At 40.9% G+C, this 25762-nt stretch overlaps 2 protein-coding genes and 1 long non-coding RNA gene across 4 annotated transcripts in view; 2 read left to right on the top strand and 1 right to left on the bottom strand.

The window, feature by feature from the left end:
- LOC121018923 (zinc finger protein 665-like) overlaps positions 1–6144 on the top strand; it is a 68151-nt gene extending 62007 nt beyond the window's left edge. The window contains exons 4-6 of one of the 2 annotated variants that reach the window (XM_040457970.1): positions 1686–1754; positions 2617–4142; positions 4563–6144. In XM_040457970.1, coding sequence (XP_040313904.1) covers positions 1686–1754; positions 2617–4142; positions 4563–4916 — 1949 coding nt within the window. In that variant the 3' untranslated portion in view covers positions 4917–6144. Of the gene's footprint in view, positions 1–1685; positions 1755–2616 lie in introns of both variants that reach the window. The other variant, XM_040457968.1, reaches the window with a different exon arrangement.
- LOC121018947 (zinc finger protein 677-like) overlaps positions 1–25762 on the top strand; it is a 138339-nt gene that overhangs the window by 94467 nt on the left and 18110 nt on the right.
- LOC121019030 (uncharacterized) lies at positions 14835–24655 on the bottom strand. Its single transcript, XR_005785402.1, has 2 exons — positions 24547–24655; positions 14835–15144 (listed from the first exon to the last, which is right to left on the bottom strand). It is a non-coding gene; the product is annotated as an uncharacterized LOC121019030 (long non-coding RNA).

Below are 25762 nucleotides of genomic sequence, written 5' to 3'. Positions count from 1 at the left end.
TTTATTTATTTTTGGGACAGAGAGAGACAGAGCATGAACGGGCGAGGGGCAGAGAGAGAGGGAGACACAGAACTGGAAACAGGCTCCAGGCTCTGAGCCATCAGCCCAGAGCCCGACGCGGGGCTCGAACTCACGGACCGCGAGATCGTGACCTGGCTGAAGTCGGACGCTCAACCGACTGCGCCACCCAGGCGCCCCCCCAACTTTTCTTAATAGGAGTTTTATTATTTCAGGTCTTAGGTTTAAGTCTTTAATCCATTCTTAGTTAACTTTTGTGTATGGTGTCAGATAGTGGTCCAGTTTCATGCCTTTGCCTCTGGCTGTCCCGTTTTCCCAAACCATCAATTGTGCTTTCCCCTTTTGTATAGTTATGTCTCCTTTATTGTAAATTAAGTGACCATGTGTGTGGGTTTATTTCTGGGCTGTATTCTGTTCTGTTGATCTATTTGTGTATTTTTATGCTAATACCATACTGTTTTAATTACCACAGCTTTGTAGTCAGAGGGTTTGAAATCAGGGAATGTGATGCCTCCAGCTTCGTACTTTGTTGTCAAGATGCTTTGGCCATTCATGATCTTTAGTGGCTCCATAGAAATTTTAGGATTTTTCACTTTTGTGGGTATGTTTTCATGTGAACAGAAATTTTCCACTTATTTGTATGAATACCAAAGAGTGGGACTGCTAGGTTGTATTTAAGGGTACGTTTAATTTTGTAATTAAGTGCAAACTGTTCCAAAGAGGAGTACCATTTTGCATTCCCCCCAGCAATGAATGAGAGTTCTTATGGCTCCACATTCTCACTAGTATTTGGTGTTAGTGTTGTGGATTTTGGCCATTCTCATAAATGTGCAGTGATACCTAATTGTTACAACAGATATTTTCCTCGATTAAAGTTATGACTTTTCTTTAATGTTTGTTTACTTTTGAGAGAGAGGGAGGAGGGAGGGAGGGAACATGAGCGAGGTAGGGGCAGAGAGAGAGACACAGAATCCAAAACAGGCTTCAGGCTCTGAGCTATCAGCACAGAGTGTGTTGCGGGCTTTTGAAGTCCTAAGCCTGCAATCATGACCTGAGTCGATGTCAGACACTTAACTGACTGAGTCCCCCAACTGATGCTATGGTATTCTTTAAGAATTTGTGGTATCTTGAAAACATATTTTTTAAGTTCCTGTTTAGTCCCAGAAATATCATTAACCTGATTTGCCATAGGTTTTTCTGTAATGATACATTATGTTGGGGTGCTTGGGTGGCTCAGACAGTTAAGGATCTGACTCTTGATATTGACTCAGGTCATGAAGTCACAGTATGTGAGTTTGAGCCCCGCATTGCACAATGCGCTTACAAGCTGGAGACCTCAGGGGAATTTCCCCCTCCCCCTCCCCCACCCCTCCCCCTTTTGCAAGCTCGCTCCCTCTAAGCAACAACCTTAAAAAGCATTCTAGTACATGTCTCCTGTAACATGTATACATTATGTAATTCTCTTGAGTATATACCTAGAAGTGGAACTCATGGGATAGTTTGATAATTTTTAGAGCAAATACTGAAATAGATACAACTGTACAGTCTTCCTATAACCCAGTCTCCCTATTGAATGTTTTCCACCTTTGCTTCATGCCCATAGTTGCGTTCCTACAGAATGTGTCCGTAGTATACCTTTTGCTGAATGTGTTTTCTTTTTCCTCAAGGTCCTGCATTAAACTTACACCACAATCATATTCCCATAGATGTGCAGGCACAAGCCCTGTCCCCACATGGTCAGTTACTTCTTATGCTTCATTCTTGCTTTTCTGAATCCAAGTCCTGGCCTTTCCTCAGATGTTTCATTGAGCTAAACAAACCATCCTCGTATATCCTGGTATATTAATTTTGATCAACAAAGCATCTCAGTTTACACAGCACCTGACTCCCCTGTCCCCTGTACTGCAGAAGGATCCCTATTCATACAGGGGAACATGCGTATGAATGGCTCAGGACAGCAGCTTGATCTGGTGGTTAATTATACTGTGTGTTTAATAATGTGTGAACATAGGTTGAGAGAAACAAGATATTTAAAGACTCTGTATGTTACACCCTACATATTGATAGATCTAGGAGGTTAAGTTAATAAGTAACCATAGTTACACAAACTAGTAGTCCCTGGGATTCTAAAGCAGTTTTTCTTGGAGACATAAAAACAGGATTTACATTCCATAAGGAACACATACTAGGAGGAATGAAAGATTCGTTGAGCATCACTGAAATATGAGATATTGGGTTCAGGTAAACACATTTTTATAAAGACTAAGATTTAAGGAAGATAGACATCTCTATGATTTTCATACACAGTTATAAAATAACCAGTGTGTAGATGGGCTCTGTAATCATGAAGTGTCATTTAATTATCCAGTTATGTGTCCAAAAAATATGGATAATGTAAAATGTTTTTCGAAAAATTACCTTAAAATCAGAGAAATTGTTAATATGGAAAACGTTATAAAACGAGAACTCAAAAACATTGTATATGAGAAAAGTGTTTGAAGACCATTGTTGAGTAACTTCCTTTATTTACTATAATTATTTAGGTGTGTAATTATTGAATTTAGTATAAAATATTTACCTTCCAACTCTATTTGATAGGAAGCCTTTCTGCTGGATTTGCACTCATGGAATTGTCACCAGGGGAGGACATTTATAAAGAAGTATTTTACCACTTAGTGATATTGGAGAGAAATGAAAGCCATGGCATCAAGGATTTTGGTCTCAAAGAAGTCTGGGAAAATAGGCATGAGTTTGAAAATCGGTGGGGAGATGATGCAAGAAATTACAAAGAAGTGCCTTTGACCCATAAGAAAAATCTCACTTGTAGGAAAGATCAGCCACTTAATCAGCCCTCAGTTACTCTTCCTGAAAAGCAGAGTGTTTCTGTGAGAAAAAATACATACCAGTATGCCATGAATAATGAACCATTCATCAGGACTTTGTTACAACAGGACAGTAACGTAAGTGGTTCTGGAAACCAGTACATAAACTGCTTGGAAAATAGAATTGGATTAAGTTTGCAGGCACACCTGGATGAGCTCCAGAGGTTTCACAGTGAGGAGAAAATGTATGAATGTAATCCAACTGAGAAGTCTGTCAGCAATGGTTCCTCAGTCTCACCACTTGAAAGAATTCCTCCCAGGACCCAAAACATTTGGAATAAATCTAGGAAGATTTTTCGGTTGTTACCTACACAGGCCAGGAGAGCATGCACTAGACAACAATCTTATCAATGTACTGACTGTGGGAAGGATTTTAGCAAAACCTCAAACCTCATGAGCGATGAGGGTGTTCTTTCTGGACAGAGACCTTACAGATGTAATGCATGCAGCAAAGCCTTTGCTGAGCATTCAAGCCTTACTCAAGATAAAATCCATAGTGGAGAGAAACCTTACAAATGTAGTGAGTATGGCAAAGGTTTTAAGCAGTGCTCACACCTCTTTAGACATCAGAGTACACATCCTGGAGAAAAACCACACATATGTGATGTGTGTGGCAAGGCTTTTATCAGAAGCTGTAGGCTTAATCAACATCGGAAGATTCACACAGGAGAAAAACCTTATTCATGTAGTAAATGTGATAAGGCTTTTCGCACGCGTTCTCACCTCTCGGGTCATGAGAGAACTCATACTGGAGAGAAACCTTACAAATGTGCTGAGTGTGGCAAAGCCTTTACCGATGGTTCACATCTTAGTCAACATAGAAAAATCCATACTGGAGAGAAACCGTACAAATGTAATGAGTGTGCCAAAGCGTTTACCCAATCTGGAAACCTTACTAGGCATCAGAAAATACACACTGGTGAGAAACCGCACAAATGTAATGTGTGTGACAAGGCTTTTATCCAAAGTTCAAGCCTAATAGCACATCAGAGAATTCATACAAGACAAAGACCTTATAAATGTAATAAATGTGATAAGGCTTTTATCAAACATTCACAGCTTTGTGGACATGAGAGAACTCATACTGGAGAGAAACCTTACAAATGTAATGAGTGTGGTAAAGAGTTTACCCAGTATTCACGGCTCTCTACTCATCAGAGAGTCCATACAGGAGAGAAACTATATAAATGTAACACATGTGGCAAGGTCCATAGTCAAAATTCAAACCTTGCAAATCATCAGGATATGTATACTGGAGAGAAACCTTACAAAGTCAATGAGTGTGCCAAAGCGTTTTCCCAATTTGGAGACCTTACTAAGCATCAGAAAATACACACTGGGGAGAAACCACACAAATGTAATATGTGTGACAAGGCTTTTATCCAAAGTTCAAGACTTATGGCACATCAGAGAATTCATACAGGAGAAAAGCTTCATAAATGTACTAAATGTGATAAGGCTTTTATCAAACGTTCAGAACTTTTGCGTCATGAGAGAACTCATACTGGAGAGAAACCTTACAAATGTATTGATTGTGGCAAGGCCTTTTCATGTAGTTCACATCTTACTCAGCATAAGAAAATCCATACTGGAGAGAAACCGTACAAATGTATTGATTGTGGCAAAGCCTTTGCGATGCGTACACGTCTGACACAGCATAAGAGAATCCATACAGGAGAGAAACCTTACAAATGTAATGAATGTGGTAAGGCTTTTACCCAACGTTCACACCTTTGGAGTCATGAGAAAATTCATACTGGTGACAAACCTCACAAATGTAATCAGTGTGGCAAAGCCTTTACCCAGCCTTCAAAACTCACTAGACATCAGAAAGCCCATACTGGAAAGAAAACATGTAAGTGTAACATATGTGGCAAGTCCTATACTACAAATTCAAACTTTGCAAATCATCAGAGAATCCATACTGTTGAGAAACCTTATAAATGTAATGAGTGTGACAAAGCGTTTACCCAATTTCAAAGCCTTACTTATCAACAGAAAATACACACTGGCTAGAAATCACACAAACAATATGTGTGTAACAAGGCTTTTATCCAAATGTCAAGCCTTTTGTCATTTCAGAGAATCCATACAGGTGAAAATCCTTGTAAATATACTAAATGTTGTAAAGCTTTTAGCACAAGTTCAAACCTTTTTGGTCATGAGAGTACTCATACTGGAGAGAAACCTTACAAATGTAGTGAGTGTCGCAAAACCTTACTGAGTGCTCAAATCTTACTCAACATAAAAAAAATCAGTACTGGGGAGAAACTTTACTAATGTAATGAGTGTGTCAAAGCGTTTACCCCATTGGGCAACCTTGCTAAGCATCAGAAAATATACACTGGCATAAACCACTCAAATGTAATGTGTGTAACAAGGCTTTTATCCAGTGTTCAAGCATTATGGAAGATCAGAGAATTCATTCAGGAGGAAAACCTTTTAAATGTAATAAGTGTGGTGAGGCTTTTATCAGATGTTCCCACCTTTGGGGTCATGATGGAACTCATACTGGATAGAAACCGTACAAATGTATTCAGTGTGGAAAAGCCTTTATGGAGCGTTCACATCTTACTCAATGTGAACCTAATATGTGTGGCAGTGCTTTTATTCAAAGCTCAAGCTTTGGGAAGCATCAAAGAACTCGTAGAAGAAATAAACAAATGAGCAAGTGTTCAAGACTTGCTCAGTATCAGATTTCACCATGGAGAGGAACCATATGAAACTAACATAAGTGGGAAAACTTGTAACCAGGGTTCATACCTCACCTGATAGAATAGAAGCCTCTGAAAGAAAGCACACACTAGGAGTGTATGACAAGGCTTATCTAAAGCTTCTTATAATTTGGGGAATGTAATTTCTTCTAGAGAGAACCCTTACAAATAAAAGGAGTGTCATCTGGGTTATAAAAAGTGTACAAGTTGGGGATGGGTTAAAACATGAATGGAGTTAAGAGGTACAGACTTCCATTGATAAAAAAACAAAATATACAACTTTGTGCTTTGTGGTCTAGAAAGAATTCACATAACATGGAAACCATATAAATGTGTCAAAGTCTTTACGTCAGCATACACCAAAGAATTCTTACTGGACAGGAACATTAAAGAGTAATGAAGGCGATAACTTCGCCAATTCTTCAATGGACTACAATTTAAAACTTCATGCTAGGGGGACCTCGGTTTGCTTTGACAATTAACCAATCTTAGGTGTTAAATTCCAGAAAATAAAAAGTATTTAAAACTCATGAGATGAGGGGCACCTGGGTGGCTCAGTCGGTTAAGTGTCCGACTTCGGCTCAGGTCATGATCTCGCGGTCTGTGGGTTCAAGCCCCGCGTCGGGCTCTGTGCTGACCGCTCAGAGCCTGGAGCCTGTTTCAGATTCTGTGTCTCCCTCTCTCTCTGACCATCCCCCATTCATGCTCTGTCTCTCTCTGTCTCAAAAATAAATAAACGTTAGAGAAAAAAAAAAAACTCAGGAGATGATGTGTGTCAATGGGATAAGTATATATGTGGAAAGACCTAATCATATTCCATTGAAATCTTTTTATAAAGATTTTATTGTGAGGGCACCTGGGTGGCTCAGTTGGTTAAGCAACTGACTTCGGCTCAGGTCATGGTCTCACAGTTTGTGTTCAAGCCCCACGTCGGGCTCTGTGCTGACAGCTCAGAGCCTGGAGCCTACTTCAGATTCTGTGTCTCCCCGTCTCTCTACCCCTGCCCTGCTCACCCTCTGTGACTCTCTGTCTCTCAATAGTAAATAAATGTTAAAAAAATTTTTTTCAAAGATTTTATTTTCCTCTGTACATCCAACATGGGGCTCACACTCAGAACCCCAAGAGCAAGAGTAACGTGCTCTTTTGACTGAGCTAGCCAGGTACCCCTATAACTTTTTTTACTCAATTATTTTAGGTTTCTTGACACTGAATTATCATTGATGACTTGTAACCTCAAGTTTGGACTCTACTGATGTTATACTTTAATTTTATGCATTTCATTTGTCAAGCGTAGTGGTGGTCTGAGAGAAAGCATTGGTAAGGTGAAGGGAACCTCTTTCATTGGGGGTGCTTAGCCATACGTATATACCCTGGAAAAGCTAGGATTCTAAGCTTAAGATAAAGTGTACTATACATTTGGAAGCATAGGGAGTGGCCAGGAATAAACCTAACACTGATATGTAAATTGTCATGTTTTCTGAGGTCATGGCCCCTTCTCTGGATTTGATGGTATGATTGAGTTCCTTTGTTGATTATTATAGGAGAGAATTACTCTGTGAGATAGATGATCATGAAATAGGTTGGGACATGGAGAAAGATTTTCTTTTTTTTTTTTTTTTAATTTTTTTAACATTTATTTATTTTTGAGACAGCATAAATAGGGGAGGTTCAGAGAGAGAGGGAGACACAGAATCTGAAACAGGCTCCAGGCTCTGAGCTGTCAACACAGAGCCCGACGCGGGGCTCGAACCCACAGACCACGAGATCATGACCTGAGCCGAAGTTGGACGCCTAACCGACTGAGCCACCCAGGTGCCCCGAGAAAGAGATTTTCATGTGAGAACTATGGGTTACTTGGGATAGCATTTGTACTAGAGAAAATAGAGGGGGGATGATGGTCTGTCCATGTTTTGAAAGGTAATGACTGTTGTATATCACAGATGAGTAAAAACTAGTCTTAATTTTGGAAACTGAAGAGAAAATTTTAGAGCATTTAAAGGAACCAAAGTAGGCGTGCTTGGGTGGCTCACTGTTGGGTGACTGACTCAATTTCGGCTGAGGGTCATGGGGTTGACCTCTGTACTGGGCTCTCTGCTGAGTGTAGAGCCTGCTTGCTGTTCTCATTCTTTCTCTGTCTCTCTCTGTCTCTCTTTCCGTCTCGCCTACTTGTGTTCTAAAAAGAAAAAGAAAAAACTCAAATGTAATATGCTTGAGAAAGACTCAATTTTGGCCACTTAAACTGCATTTTGATACCATTTTGTTTGGGATACCCTATTTCTCATTTTTGGGTCATTTCATAATGAACACTAATAATACATCCTTAGGGTTTGTGGTTGAATGTCATCTATAACAATGTCATTTCATGTTAGATTTAAACATACAGTTTTGGAAGTATATATTCGTAAGTTGTATTTGAGAGTTACCTACCCAGCGTATATCCCATAGTATTTTTGTGGCTCTAATGAAAATACTATTGCAATGCAATTTCAAACTCTCACCCTCTACCACCGGCCTCCCCATTCATGAATATACACCATATGATTCTGTTTCTCCCTGTCTTTTGTGCTGAAATGTGACCCATGGTTTGCACCTTTACATTAAATGAAATTAGAAAAATGGCAAGCATATGAAAAGTATTAGGAACTAAGAGAAAATGTGAGAAGGAGAAAAGTAACACAATCTTTATTTTGTGCTATAGTGCTCAGAGAATAATTTGAAAAGATAAATTGTAATGACTTTACCCTCAAGAATGAACATTACACAATGGGAATCTTACTTGCAAACTAGAAATCTCCATTTACCCTCTAAAACATTTTTTGCTCGTTTGCATTTGTGCTTCACTGGAACAGGATGTTCACATGTCAAGAATGATGGCTGCATGCAGCTAAGTGTTAGGAGGAAGTTGAGTATCTGATGATGCTTTCTTGGGAGCCCAGGATAGATGTCTCAAGTTCTGAAAATGGCTAGGGAGAACAGGGAATAGTAAACTACTTTGTTATGATGCATAATGTGCAGCGTCAGGTTGATGATACTCATTGACACTCTGAACTTACAACTACTGCCAAAGGAAAGGCTTGTCTGCTTTCATTATTAGCTTTTCCTGCCCAGATGGGCAGAATAGTAAGAGGTTGTAATGAAGCTTCACAGGTATCATTAGTCGGGTATCAAAAGTACAGTCAGATCCTGTAATACAAAACTGAAGTTTACTCCTTACTGACTTGCTTGGGAAAGACCACAATCTTCCTCGTGCTAACTAATACCTTCTTTCTGATGCATTCATAGCCCCACCACACAGTATGATTGTGGAAAATGGTTGTGAAATACTGTTTATTTCAGTTACTGAAGATATTTTTAGACTGGTGATGTCACGATTCTTCTATAAAGTTTTGGTCTAATATTAAATACATTCAGACATGATAGAATATTCTCAGCTACAAACCTTCTGTAGATGTTTCACTTTAAAGGAGAATGGAATCTCAAAATCATTCCTTCCATTTTGCTACCAAGACACTAGAAGCAGGGACTGCCTGGGTGGCTGTCGGTTAAGCATCCAACTCTTGATTTTGGCTCAGGTTGTGATCTCATGGCTCATGGGATTGAGCCCTGGGTCAGTTTCAACACTGAGCATGGAAAAATAAAATTTAAGAAGCTTTTTAAAAAAGGTACTAGCATCGGAAGCTCTATTGAAACTTGGCAAATTAGTGTCAAATTCAGGTAAATAAAATTAAAATTAATAAATTTCAAAGGAAATAAATGTGTAAGTTAGAAGACACTAAGGACTAATAACTTTTCACTCATTTGGAATACCTACGATACTGGTCACGGGTTGCATGTGATACTATACACTCAGGATAAAGAAAATCTGTGATGAAATCGGTCTTATCCACACTTATCCTTCACTACCTTTTCAGTATTACTGAGTACGTATTTTTTGTTTTAATTTAACATTCATTTATTTTTGAGCGACAGAGCACAAGTGGGAGAGGAGCAGAGAGAGAAGGAGACACAGAATTCTAAGCAGGCTCCAGACTCTGAGCTGTCAGTGCAGAGCCGGACACGGGGCTCAAACTCACAAACTATGAGACATGACTGGAGCCAAAGTCAGATGCTTAACCGAATGAGCCACCCAGATGCCCCAGTTATGGGGTATATTTAAATTTGGTCTGCAAAATATTTTCTTTACGATCTTTTACTTTCTGTTGTTTAGTCATGAATATGAAATTTGAAAATTCCCCAATACCCTTATTTTAATTTATTCATTTATTTATTTTACAGTGAGGGTGCACGCTAGTAGGGGGCAGGGGCAGAGGCAGAGGGAGAGAATCTTATGCAGGCTCCACAATCAGTGCAGAGCCTACCCAGGTCTCTATCCCACAACCCTGGGATGTTGGCCTGAGCCCAAATCAAGAGGCAGATGCTCAACTGTCATCCCCCTAAGACCCTTATCAAAATTGAATTACAATGTGTAGCTGATTGGGATGAACCTCCTGGGATTATTTCCATGTAAATGAGACAAAACCTAATAAAGAAAAGGCCTTTGCCCCTTACCATTCATCCTTCTTGGTCCTACAGCAGCCATCCTGCTGTAAGGAGAGAGAGTGCTGAGTGCTAAGGGAGGTGGAGCAGGCAGAGGACTGCCCAGGACCCATCCCATCCCAACCTGCATCTGTGGGCTTCCTGTTACGTGAGAATGATAAACCACCTAGTTGTTTCAGCCACTGATTTCCAGGAGGTCTGTCCCTCACAAATGAACACTGTCCGACCTGACCAATAAGATTAGTATTTGTATTGAGAGTAGAATGGAGCAAGTGAGAGGGAATACTGAATTTAACATTTTGTAGCTGAGAAGATCTACAAAAGGCATCCTTCACAGATGGGTTAGAGCTGTTTGGCACGTGCTCCCTAAAACTCACAAGATGAACCGAACAAAATACAGCTTGAGAATTTATGAGGAATGTGCAGAATGCTGGGATAGAAAGTTACAGGAGTAAGGAATTTGGTGCCACAAATGAAATTACATGTTTACTGGAGCATGTGAACTATTAGTCTCTTAGCTTTTATGCAATACAGTAACTTTCTACTTTGTAGCAGGAAACAAAAATCCATGTCTTCAAGTAACTTAGATTCTCTAAACGGAAGCGTATAAGATAAAATATGATAGTGGTAAGTACCATGAATGTGTTCGTGTGTAATGATCGACTGACAGGGTTTCCTAATTTAAACAGTTTTCAGGCAATGCCCACATGATGAGGTCATCTTTGTGCAGAACCACTGAAAGCGTATCATGCAAATACAAATGGGGAAGGGCAAGTGGGCAAGTAAAGCAGCCCAAAATTGCCCAAATGGGAACATACTAAACTGGTTGAGGAATATCCACAATTGTTGTTTGTCTTGGTGAAATGTCTACATGTCACATTCTACATTACATTCTACACTACATTTCACATTCTACACTACATTCTACATATAGTGGAAATGTCTACATTTCCACTATAGACATTTGAAATTTGGGACTCGTAGTTAGAATTTTTATTTTTTATTTATATATTTTTGAAGTTTTTTTAATGTGTATTTATTTTTTAAGAGATGGAGAGACGGTGTGAGTGGGGAAGGAGCAGAGAGAGAGTGTTACAGAATCCAAAACGGGCTTCAGGCTGCGGTGTCAGCACAGAGCCTGATGCGGGGCTCAAACCCACCAGCCATGAGATTATGACCTGAGCTGAAGTGGGGCGCTCACCCAACCGAGCCACCCAGGCGCCCAGTAGTTAGAATTTTTGAAATTTTAATAACAAAACTCCCCAGAGGGCTTAAGATTATATGTGATAGATCCAAAACCATGACCTGTTTGGAGAATGCACAGACCTATTTCTTTACGTCAGACTTACCACTACCGAGAACACAGTGGTGGGGTAGGGTAATGAATTAATGGACAGATAGTAAATCTCATTTGTCAAAACTGTCTAGGGATTTGATCCCAGAACTTGTTAAGATACATACTTTTCCTATTGTCTACCCTTATACCCAGCCAGGGGTATGTTGCTTCTTCCACTTACAAAAGTGTATCAAGTAATTTTGGGTGTGTCTTTTACACCTCAGTTATATCTTCAGTGTCCATATCATCAAAAAAAATTGTAAGATCTAAGAAGATATTGTACTTGCAAATTGAAGAGGAACAAAATCGCATTATTTCATGTTTTCCTAATTTAAGACCTAGTAACTCCCAGTTCCTAGTTTTATTCTTACAGTTGAGAGCAATCTTGTGTTACCATTGCCTAATATTTTGACTATAAGATTGACCTTTCAGTACGTTTTATGCCCCAATTTTATACTAACTGAAATGTGATGAGAATGGGACTCTGTGCAAGGTCGGCAGATTTTTATGTAAGGAACATATAGTAGATATTTTATTCTTTGTAGGCCATGCTGTTTCTGTTATCGCTCTTCCAGTATGTCCTCATTGGGTCAAAAGTACCTAAATATGAGTGTGGCTGCATTCCAGTTACACTTCACATAAAAACAGACGGTAAGCTGTACTTGGCTCATGTTCTATAGGTGGCAGAGTCCTGATCTACACAAAGGAATTAAGAGCACTAGAAGTAGTAATTATATGAGTAAATAAAACCTGTCTTTCCTATTTTTAAGCCTCTTTAAAATATAGTGGACTGTGTAAGACACTAACAGCCTAGCATATATGTGTATAGCGTTTGGAAAAGAAACCTACACTAATGGTTACACAGGGCAGGAATTTAGAGATGGAAGTCCATGTGGAAAGGAAGGGTCAGATGCTCTATATGAAGAAAGTATAGACTCACGTGAAGGTAGACTGGTAAGCCGTACAGGATAACCCTTAAAGCAAACAAAAAACAATAGTTACAGCTAACACCTGTGAACCAAGGAAATGGATTTAAAATAAAATCATTTGTAAAAATTCAGTCATTTCAAAGAAGACAGGGAACAGAGGAAAGAAGACATTATAAAAGCAAGAGGAAAATAAGTTACATCTATATATGTATAAAAGGAAATCGTCTAAAGGCCCCATTGACAAGCAAACATTGTCACTGGATTGTTTTTTTTTTTGTTTATTTCTTTTGAGAGTGAGGGAGAGTGATAATCTCAAGCAGGTTCTGTGCTGTCAGTGTAGGTCCATCATGGGGCTCCATTTCAAGAGCCGTGAGATCGTGACCTGAATGAAATGCAGAGTCTTACACCAATAACCATGTTGAGCCAACCAGGTGCCCCTGACAATTGGACTTCTTAAAGACAGGCAACACAATGTATCCTAAGAGAAATTCACTTCATAAATTAAGAACACAAAATAAAATCCTAGACCAAAGATAAATGGAAACGCTATAATGAATATAGTGGCTATATTAAGATTAAAGTAATTTCAAGAACAAATAATATGACCAGGGATAATGAGAACTATTTCAATATCATAAAGAGGTACATTCACCAGAATAACATGAAAATCCTAATTAATCCCTTGTTTTCACTACAAACAAATATGTAATCAAATACTCCCTGTTTCCAAGTCAGACACTAGGACCATGATGGTGGACATCCCCTAGTTCACAAACACACACATACAAACATTACACATAGATGCAAATACATGTGCATATACACAACATAATCTTAAATGCACAGCCATACACCCTCACACTCTCAACATACACTCCATACCAACTCACACTCATGCACACACTCTTGAAATACAAGCACATATGTTTGCACACACCCGTACTCCCACATTCCCAGTTCCTTGTATGTAATTACATTCAAAGAGTCTGCATGCACATGTGTATCTCAACAATGTGCTCATATGTTGGAAGAATACAGGCATCTCCTGACCTTGGATGCCTGAAAATGGGGGGCACTTGCTACCTTTTTTACTTCCATCCTTTCAACAACCCCCAAGGATGATATTTCTCACATGCAATATCTTAAACTGCTGGGGGCATTGCCACCTCAGGTCCAGGTGAACGGGGCAGAGTTGGAAGGTTATAGACGAGTGATCCAGCAGGGTCCAAATGAGGCCGGAGGGAGGGGGTTATAGGCAGTGTGCAGAGAGCATGGGAGCGTGGAGGAATAGATGGAAAACTCTTCAAAGGCATATGATGCCATAGTACTTGATAAATAAAGATAGGGACAAAGAACCTAGGGGAAAGGTGAAAATGAATCCTGAAGTATGGGATCTGAGTCATCTACATCAGTATGAGCACAGAGTTAGCTGTGGATAAGTAAATAAAATGGCAAAGAGAAAACTATAGATCTGTGTGAGGACCGGTAATTCCCAGGTTGGTCTACTCAGAGAACCTAAGAGCAATGACACCCCAGTAGCAAGGAGAACACCCAGCACCCACATCTTGGTTTCTAACACTATTCTCTAAAAAAAAAAAAAAAAAAAAAAAAAAAATGCTCCTTGTAATTATGGCTGATTCTATGGCAGGAGCAGGGAAAATACAAGATGAGCCTGGGGGATCTTATAGTGACAATGTTAAGAGTAAGGAAATAATGTTTTTTAAAAAATGGGGACATATCGAGGGGACATAATGGCCAAACCGGAACAGAACTCCTGCAGCCTGTCACCAAGTCTCTGATACCAACTCAGTGTCTGGTGATGCAATGTAATTGTGACTTTATTTGGTCTTCGTACAGACCCCACAAGTTAAGGGCAAAGTTGTACCTGGGACTGCCCCCACTTCAGACACCAGTCATGAGTCAGGCATTCCCAAACCTGCCACGCATCTCCAGCCAGCTAAAAATTTAAGGTTGCCTCCAAGTCCCTCTGCTTCAATATTTGCTGGGATGACTCACAGAACTCGGAAAGTGCTATATGTATGATAGTCATCGATAATTAATTAATTTCTATATTGGGACCTAAAAAATTGTAGGCCACATTAGTGGCCTGGCCCACATCACAAATCTAAACCTAAATCAGCCTGCTCTTATGTGAAACATCCAGCAAAGAAACCAAACATACACCAATCACAGTCCTCCAATGCAGCTTCAGGTAGCCGATCTTACCCTGTATTCAGCACCTCCTGGTCTTCCAAGGAAATCCCTGACCTCCTAGCCAATCATGCCCTGTTTCTGCACTGCCTCTTCTAAAAGTCAGTCTTGCCCCAAATCCATCAGGAAGAGCACTCCACTCCCTGCATGGGAGGCTCTGTCCTCCCCAAATCAAGGGTTGTCTTCCCTGGAATAAAAGACAGCAAACTCGTTACTAAATTGTTTTAGTTTTGTCATTTCACATTTTATTGTAAAGGATAGCAGTAAAGAGCCAGATGAAGGCATCCATAGGGCAAGGTTTGGGAGGACTGCCCATACAGTAGCTTTTGTCCCCCACCACGAAGCTCCCAGGAGCTTCTCCAGGAGTTTAATCAGGGCTTCACTTAAGTCATTGGCCATATGACTGAACTCAATCTCCAGGCAGACTCGTTCCTCTCCCCAGAGGCTGGGGTGCTGAGTGTTTCCATCCAATCATGTAGTTGGTCTTTCAAATGTGTCCAGTCCCCCATTTTGAAGTTCTGTGGGGGAACTCAACAAACCACGAGTTAATGACCCAACATGAAGTCAGAAGTCCAAGCAACTGAGCCACCCAGGTGCCCCTAAAGTATTTCTTTTTTAAAATGTTCTATTTTTAAGCAGTCTTGATACCCAATATGGGACTCAAAATCACTATCCAGAGATTAAGAGACACATGCTCTACTGACTGAGCCAGCCAGGCCCCGCAAAAGTCGTTCTATGTTTCAGTTATATCTTTTGTTTTCCTTTCAATGGTGTCCATGTTGCCTTGGGGGTGATTTCAAAAGCAGTACTATCCCATGTTAAAATACATTCCTATACTCCTGTCATGGAACTTGGTCTGGATCACCCGGTGAAGAATCAAGCGGCACTTGAAGAAATTGGAAGGCAGGAGGTTTATTTCACACTGGCGGGCTCAGAGGAGATCACTCTCCAGAGATCTGAGCCCCGAGCACAAGGATGGGGAACAATTTATAGTCTGTTACTTCTGCATTAGTAGTAATTTGGTGCGCGGCAAACAGGGTAGGAAAAAGAACCCAGAAGGGGAGTCTTCGGGCAGCGACTGAATTTCTCCTACCAGTCCTGTCGGCCATCTTCTAACATAATTTTTCCCTATCACTCCCGCTTCAAATTGCTAGTTCTCTCTGGCACCAAGCTTGATGAAAGGGTCCTCCATAACCTCTTGTATCCTCAAGTTGGAAAAGCAGAAATCCGTCTTGAAATCTCTTTATCGCCAACACATCCAACTGCCATCAAGATTTAACACAGTACAATCTACCTTCTAAACGTCTCAAAAGTCCATTTAGTCTTTTCCCACATACCAATCTGTTCACTGGCTCCTTCCCACCTGCTCCTTTTGTAAAATTCAGCTGACACTTCCCCCTTGTTCCTCTTTGTCCCCTGCAGTTTACTCTTCAGATGTTGACCAGAAAATATTTTCATGCACTCCTCTTGCTCCTTAAGCGTTACCGCATTTTCAAACATCCCCAATTTCTCTTAGATATGAGGCATAATATTCATAGCATAGCCTCCAAAGCCAGCAATAAAACCTGCCCCCCTCCTCCCGCCACCTTCACCCACGCAAAGGCCATTTGCATGAGAAATCAGGCTTTACAATTGCATTCTCAAGTACATCTTGGGAAAGTTTAATATCTCAATTTTAAAGTTACACATTGAAAGATAATTCCAGTATGTTCACAGTATTTCAGGACTGTTTTATGGAATCTATCCTTCTGTGACCAATAATAATACAACTATAGAAGTACATCGATATTAATTACAGATGATTTCATGTACCATGCTCTTTACCATTTCATATTAGGTTAGTGTCAGTGTGTCTCATTTACCCCTGTCTATGCAATGAAATTGGCTCATTGTTCTTAACATTCTTTGAGGTCTCAGTGCATCTATGACTGAACAGGTAGGTGGAAGACAATTCATATTTCCCTGATGGGATAAGGGAATTCTAGATTTCTTCCACAGCAGACATGGTACAGCCTGAATATGCTTGGGTCATGATTCATGAGAACAAAACGGCTAATAGTTGAAAAATATGTAGTGATTAGTCCAGTGACATTCACCAGCTACCAACTAGAATTATCAAGGAGATCCAAGTAAACTTGAATGATGGACAAAACGGCATAAAATGATAACAATGGTGGTCACCAAAATAAGGGTGCTTTCGGTGGCTCTGGTTTCATGGTCTCACAGATGGGTCTGGGGGAGAGAGTGTTCTATGGATGCATTGGACTGTCTGCTTGTACCTGTGAGGGAGAAAAACCATGGAGCTGGTGGCCAAGGTCATGAATCCCAAACACAAAATATCAAAGAAAGATGTCATTGCTGCATATAATGAGCCTGTGATCTTGTCACTACACTGTGAAGCAGAACAATGTCCCAAACCACTTTTTTTGGTAGTAGTTTTGTTGTTGCATTTAACAGCCATATAAATAGGAAAAAACACGTTTATGAACATGCAGAACACCCCACACAGGATACTGGAGGGGCCGATGTATTTCGGAGTTTTTACTTTAAGCTCTATCCACCTAGAGTTCCCAGGGTTGATTGGGATAGCTTGGAAGACCCTCAAGGGGCAGGTGGAACAAATGGACATACCTCTGGTCACTCTGTGAGCATACAAAAGAACATAGCATCCATAATAATTAGTGAAATGTTTCAGTCCTAAAGCTATCATGGTCTCTGGGATTCCTCTGGAAAGAATGACCAAGGAGTTGGCTACACAGACAGGTTCCTAAGAATCAAATTCATGGATCTCGGCTTGCATCCCTTGAAGCAAAAGGACGTCTAATAGAAGAGTCAGAAATTGCCCAGAATTCCAATGACTCCCAGGATAGGTAGATCATTGCTATATTCACATCCACCGAGGCCATTCTGTCATTGTCTAGAATTCAATATTCAAAATCACAGGCAGCGAGTTCTGCATGAAAACATGAGTATCGGCCTACATTTTCCTGGAAAACAAAATCTTCACTTACATTTCATTTCCCCTGAGAATGAACATCTAAACTATATTGTCTTTTGTTAAGAGATTTCCCAAGGTACATGTGTGTCTCTTTATAGCACTTACAATGTGTGAGTCTGTTATTAATGCTTTCCCTATTGTAACTTATATAATATTCACAACTCTATGAGTTAGGAATTAACATTACCCTCATTCTATAGATGAGGAGAATTTAACTGCAGGAAGTTAAGTGACTCATGTAAATAGCAGTAGAATCAGGATTTGAACCTTGGTGGCCTAGTTGCCATGACACAAATGCTTTCTACTGCTCTATACTCTGCCAGGAACCTCGTCATGGGTACGTGCGCGCGCGCGCGCACACACACACACACACACACACACACACACACACACACCTCATATTTTAAATTTATTTTACTTTCTAAACCTGGTTTGGTCATTTCCCAGTTTTAAGTATTCTTTATAACTAATATAACTAAGGAATGAAGATTGAAAGCTTTAATAAATTTTGCATGCACTGAATAATTTTATATGAGCCAGTCTGATTTATTTAATGTAGACAACTGTTAGGATGACAGCAAAAGTCATTTCATTTTTTGCCCGGACCAAAAGGACAATGGCATCCATAACAGAAATTATTGTGTGGAACTGCACTGTGTGCTAACGTATGGGACATGAAACATCACATAGTGATAAAGCTTATTAGGGCAGAAAATAAATTAATCATACTTAAAGATCACATCACTGTATATTTGTTATTTTAGAATACACAAATTGAAACTCGAATTGATACTTGATTTAGAAAAGCTATTCAAATACAATACAAACCTGCAAAATGGATTTGTAGACTTGGAGTCTTGGGCATTTAATGAGTTGAAAAGCAAGAGAGGTGAGTAGTGGGCTGGGAATACTGTTGAAATAATTTTAAACCAGAAGAAATGTAGCTTAAAATTGTCTTTTTTTCTTGATGTGATTATATTTTTTAATTTATTATTTTAAAATTAAAATATAAAGTCCTTCATTTTCCCCCCTTGAATCGCTCTATAGTTAATAACCTTATCTTAAAGGACCTTTCCTAATTTCAGGAAAGAAGATTGTCTCACAGATCAATATTGCACAGAGGTTTTCAGTAGAGACACATTTACTGTCTCCATTAAGCACATCACACTCAAATTACAGAAGAGTAAATTTCAGCAATTCCCATTAGGCACGCTGTTTCTGCTGTGAATCAGGTTTTTCAGTTAGTTCCATCATACACCTTATCACATGCACATGCCTTTACAGTGCTCACAATATTGCTTCTAAAAATGTCTCTCTGACTCTTCCTCACGGTACTGAATAGCTGCTTAATTCTGAAAGTATAATTTTTTTTTTCTAAATAGACTGTCCATGCCCAGTGCGGAGTTAGAACTCACATCCCTGAGATCAAGACCTGAGTTGAGGTCGAGAGTGGATGCTTAAACGACTGAGCCACCCCGGTGCTCCCTGAAATTACCATCTGGATGTATCTTAAATTCAGACTCTGATGGCACTTGGATCAAACACCAAGAACCCCGTTAATGGGGATTTTATTAAATTTCGTTAGCAGCACTCATGCACTGATTGAGCAGTCTCTCTCACAAGCTCAGCCTGTGCCGGAAGATTCTCTTCCCAGACATGCTCACCTACCCAGATTCCTGCTGCATCTCCCAACCTGAGAAACTGTGGTCTCACACTAAACTAGAAGATACTCACAGACTCCTTCCTGTTGCCAGGACTGGAAGCTGGGTGTAAAGTAGCAGGCAAAGCATGTGTGGGAGGGAGGAAGCCAAACCCTGAGATAGATGTTAGTGATTCTGTGACCTCACCTCTCCAAAGAATTGCCATCAACATGTCAGCTGTAGTGACAATGTTGGTTCAACACTTGGGGAACTGAGAACGGTTCTGAAAAACTCTTTAATTACCAGGATCTATTAGAAGTTTGCAGTGAGCAGGTCCAAAGAGATTCTTCCATTATTCCTGGAAGCAGACAGGGTGTCACATGGCAGGAGGAAATGCCAAGGGATGAGCCCTGAAAGACCAGACGAGAAGCACATGAGCCTCATTGGATTCTGTGCTTCCCTGAGGATTTCTCTGACCCCAGTCTAATCCTTTGTTACTCCCCAGACCCGAGCACCACCACTATTTAACTTATGGGCAGAGAGAAAGAATCCTCCAAATGACCCAAGAAGGATTTTCTGTTTTTAAAATTTTCAATAAATGCAAATAAAGAGCTTGGTGAACAAATGAGATTAAAAATCATTTGTCCACCTCTGCAATTCAAAAAAAACTAGAAAGCCTATATAAAGTGGACATTTTCTCAGAAAATACATTTTACCAAAATTGACTTAAGTAAGCTGGGAGTCCAAACAGACCAATATTCATAGAGAAGAGGAAGTCGTCTTTTTTTCATTTATCAGTCCCTGACAAAAAAAAAAAAAAAAAAAAAAAAGCACCAGGATCAGATAAGCCACCAGATTCTTCCATTTCTTTAAATAGAAGACGTGCTAATGCTGCTTACTGAATTCAAGAGCATTAGAGTGGAAGTAAAATTTCCAAATTATCTTTATACTTCAAATGACACTCTGAGACTAAAACATCCTAAAGTTTGTACTAAAAAGAATACTATAGAAAGATGTCATCTCTCCCTACAGATGGTAACATGGACAATAAACAGCCAAAACCCCTGAAGAGGAATAAAGAATTATAATGAGCCAAGAAATCTGTGTCTCCCATTCATGAATGAGTCACTGTTAGGAAATTAATATACTTCATATTTTTGAAGAGAAATCAGAAATCTTACTCATAGTTACAAAAACATTATTTGGAAGAATACAACATCTAAGGATGTTAAGTCAAAGCACTTGAAATTAGGAATTTCTTTCGGATCTTTCCCAACTTGGCAAAACAAAATCTTCTTGTTCATAGGGAAGTGCTAGAGCTACTCCACTAAGGCCAGAAAACCATACTAAAAAAAGTACATGATCACCTGTTGTATTCATTTCTCATTGTGTTGGAGGTTAGCCAGGGCAATGTAAAATGGCATAGAAATTAGAAACAAAGACATAGAAGTATGTTTTTCAGATGATAAAAGTTTATGTCTGGATACACAAAGGAACTAGAAAATCTACGACAAGAAATAATTCCATAAGCTAACAAGACAGGATACTGACATTCAAAAACAATAACGTCTTTTTGCATAGGGTATTTTGTTTTTAATTTTTAAATGTTTATTTATTTTTGAGAGAGAGACAGAGTGTGAGGGGGGGAGCAGCAGAGAGAGAGGGAGACAGAGAATCCAAAGCAGACTGACTATAGGCCTCGAGCTGTCAGCACAGAGCCTGACATAGGCCTCGAACTCACCAACCGTGAGAGCACGACCTGAGCCAAAGTTGGATGCCCACCCGACTGAGCCACCCAGGTGCCCCAATAGGGTAGTATTTTTAAGATTTCATTTTTAGAAATCTCTACACCTAACACGGGGCTCGGGTCATGACCTTGAGGTCAAGAGTGGCAGGCTCCACCAACTGAGTCACCCAGGTGTCCCTGTACATAGCATATGTTTGTACAGTAGCCTATGTACAACAAATAATCGTTTATGACTTACAGTAGGAGGGTCATGCAGTTACAAAATTGTAACATAAAATGAAATAGGGGCACATGTGGTGCTCAGTCGGTTAAGCGTCCAACTCTTGATTTCAGCTCAGGTTGTGATCCCAGGGTCAAGGGATTTAGCCTTGTGCCTTGTTCTGTGCTGAGCCTGGAGCCTGATGGGATTCTCTCTCTCCCTCCCTCTGCCCTTCTCCCTCACTCTCTAAAACAAACAAATAACTTTAAAATCATAAAATGAAATAATCTAACCAGGAATGAATCTAACAAAAATTTGTAAAGCCTATAGGGAAAAAAAAAACATTCCTGAAATATATGAAGGTAGAAACGAATGTAAATTACATCACGTTCCTGGGTAGAAAAACTCAATGTTATAAAAACGTCAATTCTCCTTTAGCTAATTTATTAATTTAATTTGATCCTGATAAGAGATACCATCAGTTTTTCAAACTAGCAATGTTGCTGCAAAAATCTCAGAGAATAGTAAGAATAGCCACAAAAAGCTCTAAAAAAAAAAAAAAAAAAAAAGGAAAACCCAAAATGACTACAGTTATCCTTCTGAGATGTTTATTTTTGAACAGACTATTAGATCAGTGAAGATAAAGAGTCAAAAGTATGCCAAAGTGCTTAAGAAAAGTTAATAACCAGCAAAAACTAAAGTGGGGATAACATCATAAACACTTGGTATTTGGGGACTGGGAATTCCTTTCAAAATGACAATAAATGGTCTTATTCTTCACATCCTACAGTGAGACAAAGGTCAAACAAAGAGAAGTCTATATGGTAAATAATAATTAAAATGGTTAAATTCCTTCCTAAGACCTTCTCAAGCACCTGACTGTAGCCAACCACTGGCTCATCATCTTTAAAGAAGTCATTCAGCGATAGCTTTGTGTGTGAAACGTCCTCATTGAGTTTTTATGCTAACTTGTTTTTTTAATGCTTTTATTCATTTTTGGAGAGAGACAGATGCGAATGGGGGAAGGGCAGAGAAAGAGGAAGAGACACAAATTCCAAAGCAGGGTTCAGGCTCTGAGCTGTCAGCACAGTGCCTGATGTGGGGCTGGAACTCACGAACTGCGAGATCGTGACAGGAAGAGAAGTCAGATGCTCAACCCATGGAGCCACCCTGGTGCCCCATATGCAAACTTGTTTTGTATGTTCACAGTGGCCAGTGATGTATCCATTGGCATCACCTGCTTCTTGAGTGTCTTCAGGACATCAAGATTGGCCCCAGGAACTCCAAGATGAGAGAACTTAAAATAAAAGCTCTGCATGCATCTCTAACAACCAGCTGCTTAATTCTAAGTGTGATGGTAAATACCACTTTGTCTCTTCCTGGGACTGACTAGGAACAGTGAAAACATCACAAAGAACTTTGACTGGAGGGGCACCTGGGTGGCTCAGTCAGTTAAGCCTCCGACTTCAGCCCAGGTCATGATATCACAGTTTGTGAGTTCGAGCCCCGCGTCAGGCTCTGTGCTGACAGCTTCAGATTCTGTCACTCCCTCTCTCTCTCTTCTCTGCCCCTCCCCAGCTCGTGCTCACACCTTGTGTCTGTCAAAAATAAATAAACTTAAAAAATAAAGTTTTTTAAGAAGTTTGGGGATTCTGAATAACAGTATCTCACAATCACCACTTGCCCTACTTTTAACCTTCCCTCCTGTTGATATTGGAATTCATGATCTGAACCAGGAACTGCATAATTTTCAAGCTCTTAAGATATAAGCAGTGGGTCCAGCACATTCAGAGGAACAACATATCCAGATTTTTTCTGGAGGTGAGGTCTACCCAAGGCATCCTTGTCTTGGTAAACGCCTTTGTATCGTTTTAGGCTCTCTCTTCCACCTTTTCATGTCATTTGGCTCTTTCTAAAAACCTCAGTTGGTGGGTGCTGAATCCCTGTGCTCTAATCACTCCTTTTTTTTTTTTTTTTTTTTTTAATAATCAGCCCTTTTGTTCTCTGGAGCCCTGACCTTATTGTGTCCAGGGTTGTCTCTGCATGCTACAGAAGGAATACTCAACCCTCTAAAATGACAAGATACCTATAAATTATTGTAAACTGTTGAACAATGTGTAGTCATGTGTTCATTCACTCCTTGCAGAGATTTAAGCACTAGAGGGGGCAGTCAGATAATAGGATGTGAAAAGCAAATCCAGCCATCAACTCCAGAATTTCCACAGGAAACAGAAGAGGAGCTACTAACTTGCATATTTCCTGTTAAAAATTATTAAGAGTGGATATGATGCTACTGAAAACGTGAAAAACTAGATTTACAATTTGCTTGTATTATTCACATAAAGAACAGACATCCTTATCACGTGTCTCTGGAAATATTTCAAAACCAGTATTTCATCAGTACTAGGAAAAGTTAAATATCTCTGAAAGAGTACACCTTTAGGAAGCTTCATCATCTGCACTGGGCACCAAGCATTCAGAAACAGAAAACGAAAAGATCAGCTGAAATATCTAATATTCAGGGTGCCTGGGTGACTCAGCTGGCTAAGCCTCAGACTCTTGGTTGTGGCTCAGGATCTCAGGTTTTGTGATACCCAGCCCAGAGTTGGGGGGGGGGGGGGGGCGGGGACAGAGGGCTCTGCTCAGAGCCTCCTTGGGATTGTAGATCTAGCTCTCTGCTTCTCCCCGCTTGCACTCCCTCCTGTGCTTTCTCTCAAGATAAATACATTTTTAAGAATCTAATTTTCAAGGAAAAAATAGCCTTCCAAATAACTGAGAAGAAAGATTATTAAAAATGCAATTGCAATGATTTAGCAATAAGGGCTTAAGCAAATACATGTGCCATCTGGTAGGTCTCAAAGGCGTTTGGATTTATACTTCCTCTCGAGAGGTGTGGATTGGAATATCAAATTTAAAAACAGATTAAATTAATGAACTCCCATAGAGGCAGAAATGTTTGTTCCTTTAAAGGAACATGCCAGCCTTCACCCCCCCCACCGTCCAGGGCCCAGAGGGGAAGGTCAGGTAACACAGTCAGCTAATTAGAAGTGACAATTCAGGGAAAAGCTTTGATGGGAGCTAATAGCAAACTGCACATTCCCCAGAGAAGAGTTTTTGCATTTAGCGTCCATCACCGACACTGACCACCCCGGCTTTTGCTTCATTAAAGGAGCTGTCACGTCCGGGTCTCCATCGTCCCATGAGGACCCCCGACCCCAGGTTCCCGCACTGCTCCGGCTGCCGCTGGCCGCGCGTCTCCACTGCTCGCTACAGACGTTTCCCCGGGCACCGGGCTCAGCTTGTCAAAGACCGCCGCTCCCAACACAAGCGGCCTACCGTTCCCTGAGGTTGTACCCAGCCTGGCTCCAAAGGACACCAGCGGGTCTGGAAGGGATCCAAAAGCAGAACCAGAAAACGCCAGACAGGAAGGACAAACAGACTGGCCGAAGTTACCAGGAGATTGGCAAACGGGGTAGAACCCTGCGCGCCCAGGCCCCGCCCCCAACCAACACGTCCTTTACCTGCCTTGGCACCGCCTCGCCACGAATGCGCCTGCGCGATTTTCTGCAGCCCCGGAAGCTGATCCAGTAGAGCAACGTGCGCTCTCGGGTGAGTGAGTCTCCATTTTTCTGGTTCACGCCAAGCGGTCGCGCTCTTTAGTGCCCGCCTCCACCCCAGGTTTCGGGGTCGGCTGGCAAGGTAAAGTTCTGGAACCGTCTCCTGCCTCTCCCCTCTTGCGGCGTGGCTGTAAGACGTTCCGAGTCCTCTTGCTCGGGGCGGGTTCCGGGGGTCTGCCGTCGTTTCCGGCGTAAATCGCTCCGAGGCTGATTCGGGCCCAGCCTTTCTGCCCGTGGTTCTGCAGACCCCGATATCCCTGCCGGTTACGTTCCTGCTCAGAACCTTTCTGTGATTCCCGAGTCTCCCCCCGACCCCATCCCCCAACTGTGTCGGGCCCAGTCGTCACTAGTGGGGGGGATGCAGGCCGTTCGTCCCGCCACAGGGAGGGCAAAGAGGGGACACACACGGCGGGGAAAGACGCAGAAATCTGCGGAGTTAGAGGGTCATCAGAAGGTGTGGGGAGAAAGAACGGCGGGGATTGAAACAGAGGCTGCAGCAGAGTGGGGTCACACGGTTGGAGGAGGCATAGCGAGGGAAGGAAACCGGAATGGACCAAAGGACAGAAGAAAAACAAGGACACAGAGAGACATATACAGAGAACAAAACACTTAGTGGTCTGGGCCAAAGCACAGGACCCAAACTCTGGTGAGTACTGAATTGATTGGGTATGGGATGTTACGTTGTGACGTACTGATTTGTGGCCCTATGACCTCATTAATCTAAAATGTGGTGAATTGTTCCAGTTATGCAGGAGAGATTGCGAGTTGTGACACCTGGCGTTTGAGGCCTCTGCACTTTCTAAGTATTGCATCAGAAGATCGTGCCATTTGCAACCCCTACTCATCTAGAGGGCAGAGGCCTAGCTCAGTCAGTCAGTGGGGGAAGACTTTCTGTAATCACATGGTGCTTTTTACAGTGGCCATCATTAACAGTA

This window comes from Herpailurus yagouaroundi, unplaced genomic scaffold, assembly GCF_014898765.1.
Source record: "Herpailurus yagouaroundi ecotype Mexico unplaced genomic scaffold, PumYag 220, whole genome shotgun sequence".
NCBI lineage: Eukaryota > Metazoa > Chordata > Mammalia > Carnivora > Felidae > Herpailurus > Herpailurus yagouaroundi.
Note: the sequence above shows the minus strand (reverse complement) of the source record. Positions and strands in the feature narration are given on the sequence as shown.